Genomic DNA, 23,619 nt, shown 5'->3' on the forward strand with positions numbered 1-23,619 from the left:
AAGAACACAGCTTTAATTAGCATTAAAAAAATGACCCTGAATGTGAACACTCGCTGGCACTCACTAATAGCTACAGGAGTCTCAGTCATGGTGGCCTAAACAAACCTCAGTGCTGTTCTTGGCAGACACTGGAAATCACATTACATTACTCAACAATTACAGCATAGCAAAGTTCAGAATTTTAACCCAGGAGTAAAAACTGATCATATTGATCAGTTTTTACTCCTGGTAATGACTCAAGGTGGAATATAAGTAAGAGCTGTTTTGCATTTAAGTTGTATTTTATTATTTTAACCATTATGCTGAAAAAAAAATCATAACTGGGATAAAGTTTACCTTCAGAACTTTGTGACAGAAGCTTAGCACTGGTAAACATCTTCAAATATTTTCATTTCTTAGACCTAAAAGTTTAAAAATGGTGTGTCTGAACATTTCTCACACCACAACCTTTTTGCTCTTTATTACCTCACTTGACCTAGTAAAAGTGGGATGGCAACCTCCTTGTGACTAGGAAAAATTGGTGGTTGCCTGGTGATCACATTGAATTATTTTGTTGTTTGAGATAAATGAAAGCAGTTACAAGGACCAACTGCTGACCCAGAGGTTGAGGCATGGTGAACCTCTGGGTGTAATCACAAGGCGACTGCACTGGTTGCCTGGTTGAGTGAGTATTCAGTCAGTTTAAATCAAACTCTGGTTTAGTTTCCTCGTTGGTGCAGTCTGTTTGTGCAGATGTGAACACGGTAGTCGCACTTGGGTGCGGAACGAAACAATGGCACTGAGACCCTTTGGTGGAGGTGGTCTTGGTGCGGTTCTAAACGAACTCCAGAGCGCTTTGTTTAAGATGTGAACATGATCGGACCTTCAGTCGAACCAACTACCAGGTATGCGCTGCAAGCATAGCTAAAAAACTTCCCATAGCCATGAATACTTTGTATTCTGGGATGCAGCAAGGCACTATAGGTGTGCACAGGTCTGTACAGGATAGCAACTATGTATGAAATGAAAAGACTACTGGGACCAGAGTAAATGAACTACAGGTGTGCAAACTTGCCTCTTTACACTGGAGGACTCGATTCCACTGGTTGCCAACTGCTTGTATTCTGGTTATATTCCCATGTAAGAACAAGATTGCTGAGTTGCTGTTAAATCGCTGTTGTGAAGCAACTACATCACTATCTGTGGAGGAAGTTTCACATCTATCTATTTTCTGTCTTATTGCCATTTTAATGCTGTCTTGGTGCACCAATGTTGCTTCAAGACAGTAGCTGACTGGGAGGGATCGCAGACCTGCCTCCTGTCACATCAGCCACAAAGCTCTGGAGACAAACGTCTCCCCCTAGCATTGTGTGATTGGCCACATTTACCTAACCTGACTAGATACACTGTGAAGCACGCAGTTCAAAATACTGCTGTGAGCTGGAAAAACACACACTTTAATCTAACTATCAAGTAATATTTAATCTGTGACTCTTAAATGACATTGAGTGTGAATCATCGTCTGACCCTGTGTGACCTTGAATTGGACCTGTTGGAGAAAATGTAAATGACCTGATCTTTCCTTGTACCTTTTCCTCATTACTTGCATTTGCTGCTGTGTGTAATGCTTTTGTTTGGTCTGCTGTTTGTTCTTGGTGTGGCATGCCATTTACACGGCCTGCTGCCAATCCTCCCACAGACCTGAGGTTCATTAGTCTGCAATATTTCTAGCCAGGCTGTTCCCTCCAGTCTCTGCCACACTTATGTGCTACTAAAGTTAAGTCCAAGTAGACATTCACAAGTGTTAATAGTTATTGCTAGCTGACCTTGTGTCTCTGTGCATCCGGTTCTTGACCTCTCTGTTTGTCTGCCTGCCTCACTCAGGTCTCCACTCACACTACTGTTTTCTTCACCCCACCAAATTCAAGCATGATCCTCCTTCAGTGACACAGTGAAGGAGGAAAGCATGTGAGATAGATTCTCACATGCATTCCTTTAATCAGTGTTTTTATTGATGCCTCAAACAGCCCTCAGCGCAAACTGAGAGTAGACCAAAGGTTAAAAGAGGTATCCCCCTGGACTTTAACTCCGTTCACTTACACATACTCAGTCACTCACACACACACGTGCACACACAGACACCAATTGACCTCACTGGTTTGGCTGGTGAAAGCACCTCCAGCCTGGTGACCTTAGAGAAGACAGGTCAGCCTGGATTGCGTGGGTGATGCTGTGAACAAAGAGAAACGGTGGGGGAATGGATAGCTCCTAAGCTCAAAGTGAGATCAATTACTTCAAACATCCAAGACAAACTCTCACCTTCACCTTTTCACCTTCAACCTTGAACGGCAGAACAATCTTTGTAAACAAACCCTCTGTGTGCGTTATGGATACTTTACACTGGCCAAGAGCCGTTTCCCAAACAAGAAAATGTGAAAGGCACACACACACACACACACACACACACACACACACACACACACACACACAATGACTGCTGATTTAAAATATACTGACACTTTAAAAACAGCCCATTTTGCCCTATTTTTACTCTAAAGAGTGGCATGCCAAATTTAAACTTCAACCAACTAAATACATAAATGCCATTACCATATTTAAACCAGCAAATATGAGTTTTGTAATATACTAATTCATTAGGCCTTTCACAAGACCATTAAGGCAATGCTATTACGCCAGCCGACTGCAATGTCCCCTGTTAATGCGACAAAGTTAAATCTACTGTGTCAAATTCCGAGGAAGACACAATGGCTCTCTGCTAAACGGCCGATATTCCACCAATCTGCTGCGAATTTGGCGATGCTTGTAATATGTAATTCAACTGAGCTAAACGCTGAGTGTTAAAGTATATATTTGGACCAATGAGACAGGCCTTTTCCCTCTCCTAATGGCACTATTACAAGAAATAGGACCAAAGGAAAAGCTTCATTAGCTTGCTAACTATTGAAGACTGGGATACTAATGGGAGGATTAAGAGTGTGGGAGCAGTGCTAAATAGCTGTTTTTCTGTTTTTAGAGAGGACGATTACATATAGCCTGTGGCTGTTGTGTAGCTGAAACTGTGAGAAGAACACTTGCTGTATTGCTGCTGTCTTCCCTGTGATGTGATCAATAGGTTGAGGTTATTAATATTTCCACATCGTAATTGGTTGCAATTCCTTCCATCCGTATATAGAACAGCATTATAACTCCTGTTCACTTCTGGTTGATTCATCCTTAATGCTGCTATACTTTGGGCCAAGATGCCGAGAGTCTGGGGATGGTCTTGATAAACTGGAACAACAATAACATCGGACCTGACATTCCTGACTGCACCACACCTCGTTCTGCTATTCAAGGGAAAGTCTGCGAGCCTCCACCCCACCTCGGTGACCCCCTTCTTCCCACTTCGTTCTATCTGTCCTCCCCTCTCTCCACCTTGCTGCCTCCCACCAGAGCCCAGCCCTCGTCCTGCATTTCCTGTAAACAGGCTGGTGGGAAGCTCCTAGGCTGGACGCTTCCTCCCCGGGGATGACCTGGCAATGACCTCAGAGTGACTGGCACCAGGCCTGGCCAAACCAGTGACACACCCTGTCCACCACCTCGCTACACAGCCACCACCCAGTGCAACAATGTACTTAAGATGTCTCCCTCATCACTACTAACACTAACATAACAGTGGGTGGAGGAGCTGTTTCAGAGGCCATGCCAAGGCTTTGTCATCACTCTGAGGAGGTTCACGTTGAACCGTTTGAAGTGAAAATGATGCCAAAAGATAAACCACAGATGCATGTGTCACTGAGCTCAGCACAGTGGAAACCTTTTACTGTGTGCATAGTGTGGGCAACATATTTGCATTATTACTGTAAACCTACCTGGAAGTGCTTTGAGGTACCTGAAGGGACACTTTATGCTTCGTAATTTGAGCACAGTCCTAAATCCTGGACTTTCCTTGCTAAAATGGTTGTTTGCCAGCTCTCATTTGTTACTGCAAGGGCTACTTGGCAAACATTATTCTGCTGAGGCTGCACACTCAGCATGAGACTCATCTTTGATAAAGCACACAGAGCTGTAACTTAGTATGCGTGCACATATGCATATACACACCACTTACAAACAAACATCTTGTATAGGGCTTGGAATAAATCATTAGTGCACCTTTTCCTTATCCATTGTACACTATGGTAGCTTGCTAATGAACATGTCTCTTTGCTTTGCCTGAATGCCTGTGTTAAAGTAGCGTCTGAATGCTGCTGGACATTAATCACATGCGTGGAAACAAGCCAAGCCTGTAAGTTCTCCTTAAAATGCATGTCTGCGACTGCAGGCATGGTCCTTTTGTGTGCACTGCTTTGGGGCCACTTGGCCATTTTCCTCACCACAAAAACACACTTTTTCCTCTGTGGGTCTACAACCACATTGACTGTTGAATCTTTCCTCAATAAATCACTGCCTCCGTCGGCTTGGTGGCCTGGGACAGTGGCAAGTGTCAAGATTTGAAAAGAGTTTTGGGCAAGATGTACACATACACGCAGACAAAAGCACCTACACCAACTATACAGGACTTTATTACTGTGGGCAGTAAAACATAGGTACACACATGCGGTATATACACTCTGACATGTATGGATACACTAAAGAGTGACCCTGGCAATAGATGCCTCTCCAGGGGAACGAAGAATAGGCAAGGTGACTGGACAGATAGGCTTTTTGCATCCTTGTGAGCGCTGTGAGACCTCTGGCACACAATGAGCCACATTGATAGCATCATCAGGAGACAAAAAGCCACGGGAAAGGGCTTGAAACGCAAATGATTTAAAATGATGTTGAAATATGTATATAAATATGTATGTTGGTATGGGGAAAATGAACAGCTGCATACCTGGAGAAGAAGCTTTGTGTGGCTAAGTGTTACGAAGGACAAAATTTGCTAATAAACCCATAAAACAAACTGTAGATTTGATCATTAAATAAAAAAACAAAACAAAGGACACTGCCAGAAATAAGGGCAAATTAAGGAGGAAGCATTCTGTCCCAGGATCATCTTAAACATTTCACAGAGCTCTTGGTAATGACCCATCTCTTTGACCACACAGAAGTCATCAAACACGACTCTTTTATTAAGACTGGGGAAACACTGAGGCCTGCAGTGGCTGAAGCTGTGCCACAGGCTGGGGTAATTTGGCCCAGTCTGATCTCGGTGATTCCTCACTCTATCACGCACTGCAGTAAACCCTGCTGCCCCTCAAGGGTCCAATGAAAGAGGAGCACTCAGGAGAGAGCTACTTTAATAAAAGCCCTCCTGAACTTAACTATCAGTGTCAGGTACAGGAGAGCAATTATACCACAACTGTTCTCGCTCTCTTTTTCCTGTTCCTACTGCCCCCACCCACCACCTCACTTGATCGCTATTCTCTTTGTTTTCTTACTGATCAGCTCCTTTTAGTCACACCTCCCCTCCCCTCACGCTCTCACACTTTCTTTAGTGTTCGCCACTTCTTACATGTGAAAAAAAACCTCCTCTCAATTTTTGCACTTTTAATTGCATCCATAATGACTTTCTCTAATGTGTGTAACCTGCACTCTGCCAGCTACGCAATTGCCATTACCTGTTCTATCTGCTCAGACTTGCAGAAGAAGCAGCACCACCACCAGATGTGACCTCTAAATCCACCAAATGGAAAATCAGGAGTAAGCTCTCCCATAAGCATTGTCTTTCTTCCCAAAGCCAGTGATGCCTGACATAGCAGGCTGCTCATCTCTCACACACAATGTCTGTCAGCTGTTCTAGGGTTAAGCCTGGACTCTTGCGTGCATTGCGCTGCCCCTAACAACTCAAGCTTTACTCACTTTAAAACTGATTCCAGTGACAGATGCGCTCTCTTGTTCTGCAGACTGCAAAATGAACAGGCAGAATAAGCTTTGTTTCTAGACTGGCTGTTAGTAGTTTTTTGTAGTGTATTAAGGCCAGTGCACTCCAATTCATAGCATATGGAGATTTTCTTTAGCCTAGATGTTGGGATGCAGCTTTAGCCCCAGTGCAGTACAGAAAGATGTGATATCCTTTGTGGTGCTCACAGCCATAAAAAAAACACTGATAGTTGTTTGTATTGGTCTATATCTGGGATTCTAAAGATACACCCACCAGGCAGGTAGCGGTCCTCGGTAAAATACACTAAGGTACATTTCATTTATCGTTATTGGCAGAAAATGACAAAGGAAGCTTTTTGATTGAATTTCTTTAAGCCTCGTTCAGCCATCAGATTAAACATTTCCAGTGTACACAAATAAAGCTGGGGTCATGACAACTCTAAAATGGTTAAAAACCTATAAATCAGCAAATACCAACAGAGGAACCAGATCTGACCAAATACGTTTCATATAATAACCAAATATTTTTAATGTTTGAATTTTTCTGGCTGTATAAACTAGGCACTCAGTTACCGAACCTTTAATAACTTTGGTCTATATTGTGTAGCACTTGCGTGTTCATCTTTGTATGACTGTATGCATTTAATGCATTTAATAAGATGCCACTATAGATGGTAGGGTGTGAGGTAACATCTCTTTTAGAGCTCAGATGAAACAAGCTTTTCAAAATCTTGGTTTTAAAACTAAATCATTTGAAGAGCAGCTGGATTTTTAATCTTACCTTTCATTGTCCGATTTCGATGGCTGGGGTTTGCTGTCAATCCCAGGGAAACTGTTCATATCCACATAGCCATCATTCTCATTGCAGGGGACTGTTGAACGGTTTGGATCCTCAAAAAACTCAGTAACAGTGTGGGATCTAGTGGGTCTGCCTGGGATCTGGATGTTCTCATAGTCTGAGCTCATGGCTGGGATGTTTTCGTAGTCTGAGGTATCTGCACTGGGGAACGAGATAGAGCGGGGTTTGGTCAAAGGCAGCGGCATGGCAGAGCGGCGAGAGCGCTCCTCGAAGGACTCCACTCTAGAGACGCTCCTGCCATAAGCTTTGGGGTCTCCTTTCCTCCTGTGCTGGTCTTTATAAAGGAGAAAGGTGGATGGGAGGTCTGAAGGACGCTGCTGAGGTTTCACCATGCGGGACTGGGGCTGAGGAGAGCTCCCAGTGCTTCTGCGATCAAGCTCGATGACTCTCACTGGACCGTGGTGGCTTGACTCAGAGGAAGAACGCGAAGAGCGGACACTTCCATCACTGAATCCCTTTGAATCTGTCTTTTTCTTGAACTTCAGAGCTAAAAAGCGCTTAAAGGAGGACTTCTTCTTCTTAGGTAGGTCACTGGGTTCGTGTTGGATGAGGAGGGATGGGGAACTCTTGGTAACTGGTCTTTTAGTGATGTAAGCCAGCTCAAATGGTGGAGGGATGTCCACTAGAGAAGTTGGTGTGGAAACACCACTGGAGGACTGATGGCTACGCTGGGAGAAACTTCCAGAAGAAGTTATCATACATGGAAGGGAAAGGGTGTCATCCTTTCTCTTCATCCTGATTTCATCTTTCAATGATTGACCCATCTCAAGTGGGCTGCTCAAGGACACGTCTGGGCCATCTGCAGACCGTGAGTATAACAAGAAGCGGCGAGACTTCATAGATGGAATCACACAGTTTATACCTGCTTGCTGGGGGTGGCTGGTAGACTCACTGTACTTGTCCAAGGACACCGTGTAGTAGTCATGGGTCTGGTATTCCGTCCCTGTCTCCTCTGGTACCGTTTCCGGGACATAACCAGGAACTTTCCCAGAATAGGATCGTGATCGAGTGACTATTGTCTTTCGATCAAGTGTCACAAAATTCTCCCCTTCTGAGTCAAACCCTGCCTCTTCATAAATATGCTCTTCACTATCGGAGTCTGTGTCTTCATAATAAGGCACAATATGGCAGTCCAGTTCCTCTATGTCTTCTTCAAAGGCCTCGGTCGTGTGGGCAAACACCACCCTGTTGGTTAGCTCTGGGGTTCGGCCCAGGTCTAGGTCAGCTGGCACTGTGATATTACACAACCTGAGCCGAGGCTGGCAGCTTTTTCTTTGGCTGCGCAGAGCCTGCTCTCTTTTGGCGTTTCTTTCTTTTGCACTTTTTACTCGGAAATGCTTCTTTTCCTCTGCTTCCTCTTCATCGTCATCACCTATCTCGATGTAATCCTCTGATGAGACACACTCTACCTGCTCAAGGTCATCGTCTTTAGGGCAGAGTGAATCATCAATGTTTGCATACTCATCTGCTGACTCGCTGTCCTTTGTCTTTTCTGTGTGCTCGTTTGACTGTTCAGTGGCCTCATCGATGTGCCCCAGTTCTGAAAGTGCCTGCTTATCCTCCAACTTGTCCACATCATCTGATGACACATAGTAAGGTTCCTGGTTAGAAGCATAGCCTGTTGTGTGCTCTTCATCTGTGGTAGAAGGCTTCCCATCAGTATCATCCTGATTCCACTCAGGGTCAGCAGTGTCAGTCACATCTCCCGGAACAGCTTGTATGACAGAGTAAGGCCCAAACACATCCTCCGTGCTGGATGTGAATCGGAAACAGCCGGAAGGATCCTTGGTTGCCCGTTCTGGTTGCCAGACCTCGGTGTCCCCTGTTTCAGCTGGGTCGCATGACTCACATGTATCACTAGCATCGTCTGTGGGACCAATCACATCGTAGGGATATTCCTCAGTTACAGTTGGAAGCATGCTGAATCCAAAGGCAAACCCTCCACCTGTCAGTTCATTCTCATTTATAAGTGAGTCATGGTGCAGATGCTCGTCACTTTCTTCACTGACTTCCTCCTTCGGTTCACTGTTGTTGAGTGACTGGGTTTGATCAGCGTCTGATTCCTCTAAAGCTTCATCTGAGTGTTCTGCAGGCTCACAAAGTATTTCAGTCTTTTCAGTTAATCTCTTCTCCTCTACTTCTTCATCCTCCTCTCCTGCTTCTTCTTCTGTTTCAGTTTGAGAAGGTGCTGGTGTATTCTCATCATCATCAGTGCGACTGCCATCTTCAGGGGAGTTCAAGTCAGTGTCATCATTTTCATTCTCAGTAGTGTCAACAGTGGAAATATCATCTGCTTTGACTGTGTCATCAGAGCCGATGCTGTCTACATCACCGTTATTATCTAATATTTCTTCTTCATTTTCTGATTCCTTTTTAGTTTCTGTCTCTATTGTGTCCCCTTTGTCATTATCCCCTTCCTGTGCCTCACTTTTCTCCTCTTGGTCCTGATTCTCCATTTCATGGAGCTCTTCAGTCTCTCCATCAGAGTGAGCCACATCTCCATTACTGAGACTCTGCTGAGCACAGGGCTCCCCCTGTGGGTAAGGCTCATACAGGGGTCTGGGCTTGGGGGCAACAGGAGGTTTTGGACCTTGGACAGTGGGACAAGGTCTCGACATTAGCTTGGACTGCACTTTGATGGTGAGATGACTGCGGACCTTTGGTAGAGGGACTTGCAGTGGATTTTGAAAATCTGAAGAAAGTGAGAAAATTTAAAGAAATTAGTGACGCAAATAATATTTGCCATACTTTGCAAGCTTGCGCTGAGATAAAACATGTGGCTTCTGCTGCTGTGTACACTGCTAAGAGGAAACCTTGTACACTGTAGTAGTCAGTGACACGCAGAAAGCTGCAGGGGACACAATCAGCAGGAAAAATAACAGAGCCACAGGGTACTTAGAGAAGGAACAATAACATTTCCCATCTAGGAAATGACACATGCAGATTGGCCAGTTAAAGCAGGATTAGATAATGATGGGCTGATTACGGTGAAAACTTTTCAACTAAATTCATAAGAATTCTTCACACTGCCATATGTGTATTTAAACAATCTCATAAGATATGATTAAGGTGGTCATACCTATAATAACTTTATTTTTTTTACTATTAAAATGAAGTAGGTGTTAAATTGTGTTAATTCAGTGAAGAGCAATGCTTGTGAAATTTATAATTCTAATGAAACACACCCATACTTAACAAAGTGTGTATACACCCCTGGTCTCTTCCTGTTATTTAGTACCTGCCCTGACGCACATCCTATTAAACCCTGTGTGCACCCTGGTTATCTCTTAGTGTTCCCTCTCTCTCTCTGTGTGCCAGTGCACTCTCCGTCTCGTTTATAGCATATTCTTCCAACACTTTGACTTTTTTTCAGTAATGAAAAAAAAAAAAAAGAATTCCAGGTTCATTAATCAGGCCAGCCGAGACAACATGAAGGACTCCACGCAGGTTAGGGAAAGGACATTAACTACACCCCCCATCATTCCTCCATAAACCTCTTTAGGAGTACATATTTTCACAACACAAATGCACTTCCTTCTCGCCATTCTTCCCAAACACCCAGAAGCACAAGCGCATATGTAAGCACACACAGTTTTTCTTTTCTTTTTTTCCTGAAAGAGTGTGTCGAAGAACAATAAAAGAGGAAGAGAAAAAAAACAAGGATGCCAGTCTGACAAAGCAACCGACTGCAAACAACAGGATATGGATTACGCAACAAGAATTCAATTAGAACAAATGCTTGAAAAACAAAGGAAGAGATAGACACTGGGACCTTGACAGTGCCAAACTCTCAGGATATGATTTCAGACTGAGTCCTTATTATGAATACCAACCATAAAAATCACACCGAACCAGCCTAAAATCTAAAGCGAGGAGGCTGTCATAAAGAAACTGATAATTACTGTTGAGATTCTGTTTGAAATTTTTCACTTAAACTGAAGGCTAAACCTTTCAGGACAGGTGACCTTTTATCCAGAACAATTGGTTTGTGCACTTTCATAGAGATGGATTATAATCCTAATTCCAAATCTAATACTATAACAGGACATTTTTCCTAGTGGAGCCCTCCACTGGGAACTGGCCATAACGGGTCTGTGATTTAAACCACTCAAAAAGTGTTATAAACAGATAATTCACATGAAAAAAGATCAGTAGACGTGTGACCAAACTATCAAACTAACTAAAATGTAACGGACCAGATCATTTCCAGTCATACAATGAAAATCATCCTGTAACGTGCAAAGCAAGTAGGTGCAATATAACTCCAGGCACCATTAACCAGATTCACAGTTTAACACTCTTGCATTAACACACTTTTCATCATGTAAAACCAAAAGTTGCCTTTCTGGTGTGTTCACGCAAAAGCTTATGTATTTCACAACCAACCTGCGTTCATTCTTGGACATCATCATACACGGTAAGCGAAAGTTATCCTCATTTTTGCCCACACGCCGATCGTGCTTCTCCAAATGACGCGGAAACTTAATCCAAACGCATCGCCGGAGAATCAAGTTGTGGAGGAAGAGGAGCAGAACATGTCATCTTTATCTTCTCCAGTGGTGGTCGACTTGTGCAAGGTGCCTCTTCTCGCAGAATGAGCAGCTGAGCTTTGAGCTCGAGTGCTGATGCTACAGCGGACGCTGCTGTGTGGAAACGGGAGGTGCTTCCTGGCGCTTCCTGAGGCAGGATTACAGAGCGCAGCGCGGACTCGAAGCGCGATTCAGCCCCACTCAAAATGCACTGCACACCAATTTCTCTCAGCTACTGTGGAAGTTTTGGCACTGACGAATCAGTGTACTTCACCACACGAGTGGCCGTCCTTTGCTCCACATATGCGTGTAAATGTTGCCATACAGACCAGCAGGGTCAGATGGAGTTGAGAGAGATTTGTTCAGTAAATATGAAACTATAAGCCACAATTCATCTTCAGCACCGTATCGACCCGATGGACATCTTTAAATCTGCAGCTACATTTTTATTGTTTTTTGCATGGAAAACAACATCTGTTCTTTGTGTGTGTGCGTGTGAGGTGTCTTTTCATTGACATGTAACTGATGACAGTTGGAAGATCCACAAAGTTAGATAAGCTGTTCAGCTGTGTCGCTGCATACTTGTCGTGCTTGGAGCATCACTGGATTATCTAATCAGAAATGAAGCAGTTTTTCTCCAGTGTGTTTTGCTCATGGAGCATTTCCTGAACTAGAACAGTGCATAGAAAGGCTCCTAAAAGCAGTTTCCAAAAACAGTTTCTCTAGGACGCCAAAGCTTTTGCTATTGGCTGGGCTTCCTGGCCCGGCATCTGTGGCATGATTGAATGAATGCAACCCTTTAAAAACCTCTCTTCATAACAGGAAACTGCTCTCCCAGTTTCCTGCACAACAGGCACCACTTCCTTAGCAACAGATGGGAAAGGTTGGTAATGTTAACCCCTTAGGTAACCTCCAACAAAGATGATTGACTGGTGCTCTGCAGAGCACGATGGTTCGAGGAATAGAAAAACTTCAAACAGCTTAAAAGTGGGGCTTATGGTGGGATTCCAAGGACACCTTGTGCAACATGGGGGGACTGGGACCGTAGCCCACTTAGGGGTCTCTGATTTGACAGCTCCCAATGCTGGTTAAATGCCCACACTTAGAATAGGAGGAGCTCACCTCTTTCTTCCTGCTTTTCTACCCACTTGAAGGTCAAACAAAGCGGCATACCTCAGGGATTTCTACAGCGCAGTTGAAGTGGATAGTGATAGAGCAGAGAAGCACAATGAAAGAATCATCTAGTGTATCACCACAGGGCTCTGGTCTTCACTGCTGCGCTGGCGTACAGACCCATACATTATACACACTGGAAAATTCCCATTCCAGATGGTTTGGTGCAGAAGGGACCAGACTTTGCTGCAGGTGCAAAGAGAGTGTTCATGTCATAATGACTCCATGTTATCTTTGCTCTTCTGTGGGTCGTCTAATTAAGAAATATAAAATAAAATTACTGCTTGCTATTATACAATTCCTGAATTATTAACTGTATCACCATAGAGGATGTTAAATATGAGATTATTTCACTTGGAAATGTGACCGCAGCATTTGGTGCAGTAATTAAACTCTTTATTTGTGTATGATGCTGACTAATGTATTTTTCAATACGGTACAGCAAAACAATTTGATCACTGTGACTCAGTTGTTCCGCTGCCAATTGTTAGATTGTGAGGCTGTAAAAAAAACATAAATAAAACTATTGTGGTATGCTGAAGCCAAGTGGGGTTTTTTTTTGTCAGTAGTAGCACATTTATAGCTGCCGTAAAGCAACCTTTTGTTTTTCAATTGGATGACTAAAGATAGCTCCGGTCTGGTCTTTTGGCAGTGCCAATGTGCCACCCTCAAGAGTATTTTATTCACAATTGGTGCGCATGACCTTTTTTTTGTGTGCTTTCATTTGTGCAAAATGTGTTTTGCTTTTGCTGGGTGTGCAAATAGAACCTGTCAAGAGTATTGTGTCATGCTCTTGCAGAAAAGAATGGCTTCAGTAGTAAATATCTCCACCAGATGTGGCACAGACGGTCAAAACATGTTTTTGGATGGAGAACACAAATTTCCTGGACAGCCTGTGGCTGTGCACTGCGCTCTGTCACCCCACCTGGAACATGGCTTGACTGGAAGAGAGAAGGGGACAACGGTGATATTATTGAGAAAAACACGCTGTAGTAGCAGAAAAACAAACTGACTTGATCTCACCCCGCACTCGCCAGCACACCCAACACCAAACAGGAAAGGGATTGGGCAAAGGGGTCAGCAACTTGTTCCCAGAGCTGACACAATCCATAACACCTGCTTTACAAGCAAATCACTAGACTCAGTGGATGGTTTGAATGTATTTATTCCTCTGAGAGAGCTGCGAGATATCACAGTTTAATGCAGCTGGTTGCTAGAAAGCACATGTGTGACACAGATATGTGTGTCAACGAAAGAGAAACTTTTGCACTGAATAATTTTCCAAGAAAGCAGACCAGTGAATTAAGCAGCCATGCAGTCAAACTGCAGTGCATTATTGATTAATGTGATGCTTGAGAACAATCAGGCAGAGGTCTTTCACCCTTTAAAGCGACCTCTAACACCTTTATAATTGGAAGGCAAAGCGTTTGACTCCTGCAGCGGATCGAACAATCATCGACGTGTTTTATTGATCCCCAACTGTGAACCAGTAAGGACAACAGTGCTCTTCAGAGACTTTTGAATAGACTCTGATTTTGAGACTTCACAGCAGACGAGGTGAATATGACAGGACAACAGACTTCATTACAAAATGCGAGGGGAGATTATTTCAGGATTATTTTTCTTTTTCCAACAACTGTGGCAAGACAAAGAAAAAAAATCATGATTCATTATTAAAAATGAGCACATCAATGTCTCTTGAAGCCATCTTGAAATTTTTATGCCTAAAATACACACAAAAAACATTTTTTGCAATCTGAAAGAAAACCCTGCTGTCAGCAATGTTTCCTCCAACTCTTTCAACAAGGCAGACCCCATCTCCAAACTCCCTCCACTAATTTTGCTTGCACACACAGATACATATATATATGGCTATACTGCATGTATAAATGCAGCTGAGCTTTACAATAAGCAGACAGACCCTGGGCATCAGCACAAATAAGCAGCAAATACAGGTTTCATTCCCCAAAGGGCCTTTAGGAGTCTACAGCACATCAATCAGATTACCTCGTATCACCACTGACATCTGAACAATAAAGTACATTATATCAAATTTAGGAATATTCAAGCTCTGTTACTGTTTCAGATCTGTCCCTGCCACACTGTAAATTTCATGCTCTCGTAAGCACTTTGTAAAAATGCAACATAAGTTTTCCAAATCATGATTGAGTGGTGCGTCAGTGGCGAATTAGGTCATGCTATCTTTCAGAAGGTCTGTTTGTGTTAAGTCTAGGCTACTCAAAGATAAAGTGAAAGCACTGTTGCATTCCCAAAAAAACAAAGTATTATTGCTCTGTAGTAAAAGGCCATGGCTCTGGAACAATAGCTGTCATATTGTCGTTAATTAGCCTGAAGCCCAGAGACTAGGCCAGACCCTGATAATGGATGAATTTGTTATTCTTTTTTCTATATTGCAGTGGAGGCAAAAACAGTGCACCACTCAAGGAGTTCTATAAAAAGGAGCATCTGCGTCCTCAGAGGCCTTTCATTGTGACAGACTGATGAGTTATTGTCTTTATCTCTGCAGGTTCTTACCGAATTATATATTTCCGTAATCTGTGCAGCGTGCTTTTGTTTATCGCTTTAATAGCGCTCAACACTGAGGTCCCATGTGACAATAATAACATGAATTCCCTGGACGGGATCCGCTCTGAGCATGTAAAGGCGCGTGTGTGCATGTGCTGTGCGTGTTCATGCAATTATGTGGCGTACATGTCTCCACACGAGCACGCATGTGTTGTGTGCTATCCACTGTGACCAGTCTGCTTGTGTATGCCACTAAAGGAACTGGAGAGAAAACAATAGGATCGTGAAAAAAAGTCCCGAGCCAGAATTTACTCTTCCTGTGAGTGTTTTCACATTTCTCAGCCAAAGGAGACTGGGAGGATGCAGATACTCCTGCTAGTGAAACACACGTCTTTGGCAGAGCTTTTATATAGTCTCACGCAAGTCTGGATGAAGGTGCAAGCACATTGTGCATTGAGTTATGCAACAACGTGGAACACAAGAAAGGATTTCATTTAACCCCATGGACAGGAGTTAGATGTATTAGAATGGCCGTCATTAGCTAGAATGCCTCCACTCCAGTTTATTTTTGACAATACGTCAAAGCTGCAAATGAAAATATCATGCTTTAGGCTGCTTGAAGCCGTCGCATAAATAAGGAGACACATCCTGTTCAATGGCAGCACTAAAACATACGTCAAATCTCTGATAAATATAAATGAGCACTATTCATTCCAAGCAAACGCCTGCACAAAAACTTTTTGTTTCAACAACAATGGTAGCCACACACGCACGTTGCAGCAACAACATATAACATATCAGCGGGGCTTTCCACTTTCTTCTGACAATGCACCTTTCAAGATATTGTCCTCGGGTGCAGATACGAGTGACCGATGTCTGCGTGCATGCGTGTGTGCGCTCAGCCCTCCATTATCCAGATAGCTGCATCAGAGTGTGTGGAAAACACAGATGGCTGTTGCTTTTGCTTCTTGTGTGACCTTTTACACAAAGATAACAGGGTGGTCTCTTATCCCCACGACCCCTCCCCCTCTTCCCCCGAGCCCCCCAAAAAACAGCGAGGCCTGGCAGCTCAGACAGAGGACTTCCTCCCTTCGAGCTGTCTGATAGAACAATATCAACAGCCAGCGCCACAACCTTCCTTTTGTGTCTCCAGTAGGCTTTTGTTTTGGAATAATTAAGTCCTTTCTAATCACGATGGGTCCCTAACTGACAGGATATGAGAGATCTAGAGTACATTAAAATAAGATTAGGTTCAGGTAATGATGTAAGATACATTTAAACTATCTGGTCATATATACATGCATTTTTCACTGGCATTAGACACACTGTTCCCATCACTGCAGTGCACTGCAGTAAGCTTAAGAGCCTGAAACTGATATAAGATTGTTTTATAAAAGTTGCATTGCACTTTTCCTCTTATAATTTGTCGTTTTTAAAAAGAACTGGCACTTAAATATCACTTTATTTTAATTAACATTATTAACACTATAAGCTACATTTATCAATAGATTCATAAATGACTTTAAGCACTTTCTCTCACACACACTCACACTGCCATGGATGCATCTGTGACAATTCAGGGTCCAGGATTTTGCCCACTTCAACATGAAAACTGAGCAACAGTTTTCTCATTTACCATCTTTTACCAAACATCAGTTGATGGAGATATTATAGTTGATCAGATTTATTTATGCAATTACTCCAAATCTACTCATCATAGTTTGCATCAGGCAACTTTTGCTCTTTAAAGGAATTTCGTGAGGGTTATTTTGCCCTTTTTTCACTGCAAACTGATGCACAACTTCCCTTCATATCACCGTGACGCTCCCATTGGCAGGACATTACTTCCCTGGAGCACTGGCATTTATTTGGAAACACAAGGTGACTACACCAGAGCCTGTTACCATGTAGACTTGAATTGAGAAAAAACTTGACTTTGAGTCTTCTTTGTTTTTCAATCCTCTTTTATGCTGTTTTTTTACTTTTTCTTTGTTCTTCGTTTTATCTCTTTCTCATGAACAAACACCCAAGGGGCAAGAGCGGTTTAGCTGTCCTGTCTCTGGTCAAAAATTTTGCTGAGGCGGTTCCAGCTGGGGCTTTCTGTGTAGTCTCACACACAGAGAGAGCCTCGGGGGACGAGTGTTGTTGGGGGGGGAGGGGGGTTGCACAGGATGCTTCATATACAAACTGGAGGGTTTTCGACGACATCAGCACAAACAAAGCACGCTCAATTTTCAATTATGGAACACCGCAAAACCAGTAAAGTGTAGAATATGCAGGAGCATATATATGTGATCATGTTAAAATCATAATAGCAGCGCATAGGTCACAACATCGGCTCAGCAGTTTGGTTAAACTAATGATTATGAAAAAAGAATCTTTTGCAAATTGTGTCTAAAACTAATTTGCAGCAGCAAAATCCTTTTAATTACAACGTTAGTATAATTTGATCATTTTTTTTAGCTGGAACAGAAAATGTTGTTAATTTATGCATTTCATAAGTTGCAAAAATATCAGTACTGAAAATACAGATATAATGCTCAATGACAAACTTTTGAAACTATAAATAACTGGTGAGACCACAGCACTCTGCAGTGTTTTATGAATCATAAAGATTGTGGCTTGGCTTAATTCTGAAAACATCCACAGCAACCGGACACACTGTTTATTTGCATTAATCTTAAACAAGTTGTGATTCTTTCCATATGCATTAGCCTTTATCTATAAAACAAACAAACATTTGTGTGCCAAAATCAAACCACAGACCACAATCCAGTCACTGACTATGTTGCCATCTAAGCATAATTGGAAGTACAGCTTAAAAGACTGTAAATTTTGGCTATAGGGCGACTGTTGGTGACAAACAGAGGAAGGAGAGTGCACTTAAAAGAACATTATCTGAAAGTGATATCTGCCCCAGGTGACAGGTGTCAGTCAGCAGGTATTGCTACTATATAGTGTTTCCATAGCAACATGGAGGTCAAAAGGGTGAACTTTGATACAAAGAACCACATTCGATCGTTACTGTCGTCACATCGCATTGGCTTGGTGATATTGTGCTGTCATTATTTGGAGCAATGAAAATCCTTCTTGCACGCTCTCCTGGGACTCACTTCTCACCTCACCCCTCATTGACCCAGTGGCCATTGTCTGCAATGCCCACACACTTGAGCGTGGTCTAAGCTCTGCTGTGTTGTATCGCCTTATGAATCCAACACTGTGGCGCCAGAGCAATAACAAAGATTTAGATGTCAGGTGATGGAGCCACTTTAGGCTTAAGTAGGTAATAAAGATGTATCGCTGTGAAAAAAAAGTGTCTCCGTGTCAAGAACGTAAAGGCTGAAATATCTGTTTATAATTCATGTGTCTGTGTGTGTGCGTAGGCAAACAGATATTTTATCTATTGTTTCATTGTCCTCTAATGAGGTTAAGCGGCACCTAGATGCAGAGCACAGCTGAGGTCATAGCCAGACAGCCAGACAAAATAATTCGGAGCATTCGTATATGTCACTTTTTTAATTCAGTCGAGCTTGCGTCCTTAAGAAGCCAAATTCAACCCAAAGTACTAAGTAGTAAATGTGCAAACACTTATTCCTTTAAAATTTTGGTTCCAAGGAGCCATACATTCTTGAATTTTTTTGAAGTGGGCTCCATCTAAAAACCTCATGGGTTTATGAAGGTCTTCCAAAGTTCTTCTTTTAACATTGGGTGCTTTGTAACTCATTTTCAGTCCAGTGCCTATACCAGACCGTTTTTAGAGGAATGTTTTTTTTTCATTGTTTAACACTGACCTATGAACCATTCAAATATTAAAAAAGAAACCTAACTCAAGGGATGAACCACTCTACACATAACAGACAACTTAGCAAATAACCAATTTTCAAATTGTATATTTGGGTGGCCTGTTGCAAAAACACATCATTTGTTCCCAATTTTTTGAATATATGAAAAATGCCAAAGATAACACAGTTCGACAGGCAAACGATCAACAAACAGCCATTAGCCAAACTCTTGGCATGTCTTGGCATGGTCTGCAGCAGAGCCATTGTTAAGTAAGGGAAATGGGGATAAAAGGCTGAGGTGTGCCAAATTACACAAGAACTGGACTGAAAGTCAGTGGAAACACATCTTATGGGGTAAAATTTTGGGTTCAAAGTCATCAGCTGTTGCCAGTGTGTCCATGGGAGGTTCAATAGTGAGTGTCTACAGCCAACTGTAAAACACAGTGGAGGCTCTGTCATGTTTTGGGACTGTATTTCAGTCAGTGGTGTTGAGGATCTTGTCAAAACTGAGGAATTATGAACACAGAAAAGTGCCATCAGACTTTAAACCGCCATGTAATACCATCTGGAAAGCATATGTTTGGCATTACAATGATCCCAAACACACTGCCAGTGCAGTAAAAGCATATCTGGAGAGAAAAAGACACCATGGAGCACACAATTAGTCAAGGATTGGCCTCCCCTGACCTCAGACCTTAACTTTACTCAAGCAGTGCGGGATCTTCTTGGCAGACAATAAAACAAATGGAAGGCAATATCCAAAAACCTGAAGGCGGTTACAATTGTTTCTATGTGTATTTGCACATTTTTCAATCATCCATCACCTATTTCCCATTATCCTTGCAAAAAGAAGTCACGAGTGGCTCAAGACTTTTGCACAGCACTGTATCTAACTGAAATACATTTTATAATGGAAGTGACACCCAGACCAAACTACACTCAACAAAAATATAAACGCAACACCTTTGTTACTGCTCCCATTCCCCATGGGATGGACTTAGAGACCTAAAATTCATTCCAGATACACAATATAACCATCCCTCCCAAACAGTGGTCACAAATCAGTCCAAATGTGTGGTAGTGGGCACATCTGCTATATTGAGATAATCCATCCCACCTCACAGGTGTGCCACATCAGGATGCTGATCTGACATCATGAGTAGTGCACAGGTGTACCTCAGACTGCCCACAACAAAAGGCCACCCTGGAATGTGCAGTTTTTTGCGCTATTGGGGGTCTGGGGACCCAGAACCGGTCAGTATCTGGTGTGACCACTATTTGCCTCATGCAGTGCAACACATCGTCGCATGGAGTCTATCAGATTGTCAATTGTGGCCTGTGGAATGTTGGTCCACTCCACTTCAATGGCTGTGCGAGGTTGTTGGATATTCGTGGGAACTGGTACACGCTGTCGTATACGCCGGTCAAGCACATCCCGAACATGCTCAATGGGTGACATGTCCGGTGAGTATGCTGGCCATGCAAGAACCAGGACATTCTCAGCTGCCATCTGCCCTGAACAATGTGAACCATGATTCATCCGTGAAGCGCACACCTCTCCAACGTGCCAGACGCCATCGAATGTGAGCATTTGCCCACACAAGTCTGTTACGGCGACGAGCTGGAGTCAGGTCAAGACCCCGATGAGGACGACGGGCATGCAGTTGAGCGTCCCTGAGACGGTTTCTGACAGTTTGTGCAGAAATTGTTTGGTTGTGCACACCAATTGTTCCAGCAGCTGTCTGGGTGGCTGGTCTCAGACGATCTTGGAGGTGAACCTGCTGGATGTGGAGGTCCTGGGCTGGTGTGGTTACACGAGGTCTGCGGTTGTGAGGCCGGTTGGATGTGCTGCCATATTCTCTGAAACGCCTGTGGAGACGGCTTATGGTTGAGAAATGAACATTCAATGCACGGGCGACAGATCTGGTTGACATTCCTGCTGTCAGCATGCCAATTGCACGCTCCCTCATTGCTTGTGGCATCTGTGGCATTTTGCTGTGAGACAAAACTGCACATTCCAGGGTGGCCTTTTGTTGTGGGCAGTCTGAGGTACACCTGTGCACTACTCATGATGTCAGATCAGCATCCTGATGTGGCACACCTGTGAGGTGGGATGGATTATCTTAATATAGCAGGTGTGCCCACTACCACACATTTGGACTGATTTGTGACCACTGTTTGGGAGGGATGGTTATATTGTGTATCTGGAATGAATTTTAGGTCTCTACGTCCATCCCATGGGGAATGGGAGCAAAAACAAAAGTGTTGCGTTTATATTTTTGTTCAGTGTAAAACGACTGAATGAAATGTGGGCGATCACATTAGATATAGCTCTTTTTCGGGGCACAAAGCTGTCGTTATCATCATCAGAGACTGAGTTAAAAAGCTATTTGTGTATAGCTTGTATCCTACATTAAAACAATTCAGCCTTGGAGTGAGTTGTGTAAGACGTCAGTGTTGTAAGTCATAATATTTGAATACTCCTATCATATGTATCATTTCAAAATGTAGCTTCAAGAGTATCACTATCAAAAAAATTAAATTACTTATCAATTGTTTTTACATTAAAATGAAAGTGATAAAAAAAGTAACATTTAGAAAAGTACAAGCATCAGTGCTCTTTCCATTGTAGCAGCCATAGGTCCCCACTGTGAGAAAATCTGTGTCTTCAAGCAGTATGCACATTTTATGAGGTCCATTAAAAAGTTTGTGCTAACACCGACATAAAGAGGCCATAAAATGCACAATATCATCCTTGGGGCAACCCTCGCTATTGGATTCCTGTTTTCTCAGGATGGACACATGCTTATTGTGCTAAACCAAACCTTGCTCTCTTTAACACCTTTCAGCGCTTTCCCCCTTCATGCCTTTGGGATATGTGTATTTGTGTGTGTACATGCGGGGAAGCGGCCCACATTTTATCTACAGCGGCACTTTTCATTACTCTCATAAGGTGAGGTCAAAGGGTCAGGTCTTACAGCGTGGGTGCACAAGTATTGTCAGTGAAATGAGATGTAATATGTGGCAGAGCAGTTTTTATATATATATATATATAAAAGTGGCTTTGTGGCAGACACTGAGCCGAGCAGATGGTGACAGGCAGGGAAATGAAGCTTTAGGTGACAGCTGAGATGGAGCAAGAGATGTCTCAGTCAGATAGATAACAGCAAACAGCAGAGCCGCTGATCCCTGCAGAGACCGTCAGCGGAGCGAAACATAAATCACAAGACGGACACATTTACACTTGTAGGCAACGTGATGACCAGACAGGCGAACAGAAATTTTCATCAGAGACGTGCTTTGAACATTTGAGATATCAAATTTGATGATATTAAAGCAAACTTCTAAAACACATTTCCTTTTACGCAGCTGTGACCACCGTCCTAACCTGCGGAGGACAAGGATGTCCCAATCTCATCTCAGATGTGCATCCATTACTGTGTGGAATTATAATGGGACAGAGTCACCACAAGGGCAGAGTCAAACACTAACATGATTATGGTAATGACTGCCAACAGCTACTCCTCCAAGTGCAAGGGAGATGGCACTGAAAAAGCCAATTCCTAACAATTAATCAAAACACATAAGTAGACATAATGTCATTGACTTTCACTTTTGGCAGACAAGTGATTGGTGAATATTGTTGATACCTCTAAAGCTATTCAATCACTGTGATGCAGGTGGTTGGAGGTGGAGGAATTTGGCAGGCTATGATACATCATGTCAACATTTACCTTACACTTTGTAAGCAAATGTAATTAGCCAGTATCACAGTTTCTCAGGTCTCTTGCATGTAAAATGGTTGGTTGCATTTCGGATTTAACTGACCGAAGGTGTTCCTGCTGTGATGACAAACTGCAGTTTTCCTCTAATGTGATGTGGAAAACTGCTGAAAATGATGCTTTTAACCGTGTAAAGCAGGAGGGCAGCGAGAAGTTTTGACAGTGAAGAAATAGAGGCTAAATAAACTTGAGTCCTCAGCTATGCTAACAGCTCTATGAGAGCTACCTATAGAGTGTATATGAAAGATGAATGAAGCCACCATGAAATCACCCACTAATTCCTGCACTACACCTCTTTGTCCAGAAGTGAGGCCTAGCGTGCAACTGTTGGCTACAGATGCCTTTGTCAGCACACCGGTCAATCAAAGCCCAACTTTAGGCCTTAGCAAAAATTCAAATGGATGAGTTCTTTAATAATAATGGATTGGATTTATATAGCGCTTTTCAAGGCACCCAAAGCGCTTTACAATGCCACTATTCATTTAAGCATCTCCTTAGGAGTTATTAATTATTAAAGAGGAAACTATTCACTGAGGTTAAGACCTTTTTATATCACTTGGTAAACTTGCTATTAATGCTGTTAGCTTGGATATTTTAACATCGGAATTTCTGGGGACTGACTTATTTTTAGAGCCAGTCCCATGTGACCAGGGACCTGCAGCTTTGCCACTTAAGCAGTGGTTTAATTTTTCAGTTCTGGGAACTAATGCTTGACTTTCAGTCATGCTAGCAGCACTGTGAAGTTGCACATGCACAGCTGAGCTTTTAGCTAAATGCTAACATGGCAGCAAAGGTAATCTGTCCACATGTTTATCTTAGTTTAGAATGACCAGAAGGGATGGAAATTATTAGAAATAGATTAGTAAGAGAGGCAAAGATGAGAAGGCTTAGACATGCTGAGTTGAGAGACTGTGGATATATGGACAAAGAAAGTTGAAGATGGAGCTACCAGGCAGGAGGAAAAGTGGAAGACCATGGAAAAGATTGGATGTAGTGACGGAGGACATGCAGAGGGTTGGTGTGACAGAAGAGGAGGCTAAGGATGGATAAAAAAATTTTTTGTCTTCTTCGTTTGTGCGTCTAGGTTGATCTTTGCTTCTAGTCCTTGGTTCTTTATGATT

The 23,619-nt window shown here is 42.8% G+C and overlaps 1 protein-coding gene across 2 annotated transcripts in view; it reads right to left on the reverse strand.

Moving 5' to 3' along the window:
- fgd5a (FYVE, RhoGEF and PH domain containing 5a) overlaps positions 1 to 11,339 on the reverse strand; it is a 32,213-nt gene extending 20,874 nt beyond the window's left edge. For both annotated transcript variants that reach the window (XM_086291645.1, XM_086291644.1), the window contains exons 1-2: positions 11,093 to 11,339; positions 6,629 to 9,398 (exon numbers count right to left, since the gene is read on the reverse strand). In XM_086291645.1, the coding sequence (XP_086147771.1) occupies positions 6,629 to 9,398; positions 11,093 to 11,102 (2,780 nt within the window). In that variant the 5' untranslated portion in view covers positions 11,103 to 11,339. The remainder of the gene's footprint in view (positions 1 to 6,628; positions 9,399 to 11,092) is intronic.
- Between the last annotated feature and the right edge of the window lie 12,280 nt (positions 11,340 to 23,619).

Source organism: Aulonocara sp. 'chitande type north' Nkhata Bay, linkage group LG5 (genome assembly GCF_057382095.1).
Source record: "Aulonocara sp. 'chitande type north' Nkhata Bay isolate Kocher_YH1m ecotype deep benthic linkage group LG5, A_spYH_male_GT1.1, whole genome shotgun sequence".
In the NCBI taxonomy this organism is placed as follows: Eukaryota; Metazoa; Chordata; class Actinopteri; order Cichliformes; family Cichlidae; genus Aulonocara; species Aulonocara sp. 'chitande type north' Nkhata Bay.